Source organism: Lampetra fluviatilis, chromosome 68, assembly GCF_964198595.1.
Source record: "Lampetra fluviatilis chromosome 68, kcLamFluv1.1, whole genome shotgun sequence".
In the NCBI taxonomy this organism is placed as follows: domain Eukaryota; kingdom Metazoa; phylum Chordata; class Hyperoartia; order Petromyzontiformes; family Petromyzontidae; genus Lampetra; species Lampetra fluviatilis.
In genome coordinates, this window is record NC_136342.1 from 4,185,995 (window position 1) to 4,187,653 (window position 1,659).

At 69.1% G+C, this 1,659-nt stretch overlaps 1 protein-coding gene across 1 annotated transcript in view; it reads right to left on the bottom strand.

Moving 5' to 3' along the window:
• Nucleotides 1-1,160: 1,160 nt before the first annotated feature.
• Nucleotides 1,161-1,659, bottom strand: part of LOC144952539 (torsin-4A-like) — a gene marked incomplete at its 5' end in the record, with an annotated part of 14,846 nt that continues 14,347 nt past the window's right edge. Inside the window, one exon of the mRNA XM_078882989.1 lies at nt 1,161-1,284. Within this exon, the coding sequence (XP_078739115.1) occupies nt 1,161-1,284 (124 nt within the window). The remainder of the gene's footprint in view (nt 1,285-1,659) is intronic.

Here is a 1,659-nt window from a genome sequence, read left to right on the forward strand (position 1 = left end):
CGCACGTGGCCCTCCGTGTGCTAGCGGCCCCCCTGCCCCGTCACGTGACACTCGCACCGACGCACGTGGCCCTCCGTGTGCTAGCGGCCCCCCTGCCCCGTCACGTGACACTCGCACCGACGCACGTGGCCCTCCGTGCGCTAGCGGCCCCCCTGCCCCGTCACGTGACACTCGCACCGACGCACGTGGCCCTCCGTGTGCTAGCGGCCCCCCTGCCCCGTCACGTGACACTCGCACCGACGCACGTGGCCCTCCGGGCGCTAGCGGCCCCCTTGCTCCGTCTCGTGGCACTCGCACCGACACACGTGGCCCTCCGTGCGCTAGCGGCCCCCCTGCCCCGTCACGTGACACTCGCACCGACACACGTGACCCTCCGTGTGCTAGCGGCCCCCCTGCCCCGTCACGTGACACTCGCACCGACACACGTGACCCTCCGTGTGCTAGCGGCCCCCCTGCCCCGTCACGTGACACTCGCACCGACACACGTGACCCTCCGTGTGCTAGCGGCCCCCCTGCCCCGTCTCGTGACACTCGCACCGACACACGTGACCCTCCGTGTGCTAGCGGCCCCCCTGCCCCGTCACGTGACACTCGCACCGACACACGTGACCCTCTGTGCGCTAGCGGCCCCCCTGCCCCGTCTCGTGACACTCGCACCGACGCACGTGGCCCTCCGTGTGCTAGCGGCCCCCCTGCCCCGTCACGTGGCACTCGCACCGACACACGTGGCCCTCCGCGTGCTAGCGGCCCCCCTGCCCCGTCACGTGACACTCGCTCCGACACACGTGACCCTCCGTGCGCTAGCGGCCCCCCTGCCCCGTCTCGTGACACTCGCACCGACACACGTGGCCCTCCGTGCGCTAGCGGCCCCCCTGCCCCGTCTCGTGACACTCGCACCGACACACGTGACCCTCCGTGTGCTAGCGGCCCCCCTGCCCCGTCTCGTGACACTCGCACCGACACACGTGACCCTCCGTGTGCTAGCGGCCCCCCTGCCCCGTCTCGTGACACTCGCACCGACACACGTGACCCTCCGTGTGCTAGCGGCCCCCCTGCCCCGTCTCGTGACACTCGCACCGACACACGTGACCCTCCGTGCGCTAGCGGCCCCCCTGCCCCGTCACGTGACACTCGCTCCGACACACGTGACCCTCCGTGCGCTAGCGGCCCCCCTGCCCCGTCTCGTGACACTCGCACAGACGCACGTCGCCCTCGCGACGCGGCGAGAACGGGACCAGCCGCGCCGCGCCAAACAGCGCGTGGCCACGCCAGGCGGTGACGGTGCTGCCAGTGCCACCGCCAGTATCACCACCACCGCCGGTACCGCCAGTATCACCACCAGTATCAGCACCAGTATGACCACCACCGGTACTGCTGCTGGTATCACCGCCAGTATCACCACCAGTATCAGCACCAGTATCACCACCACCGGTACTGCTGCTGGTATCACCGCCAGTATCACCACCAGTATCAGCACCAGTATCACCACCACCGGTTCTGCTGCTGGTATCACTGCCAGTATCACCACCAGTATCAGCACCAGTATCACCACCACCGGTTCTGCTGCTGGTATCACTGCCGCCAGTATCACCATCACCACTGCCGGTAGCACCACCACCGCCGGTAGCACCACCACCAGTATCACCATCACCACCGCCG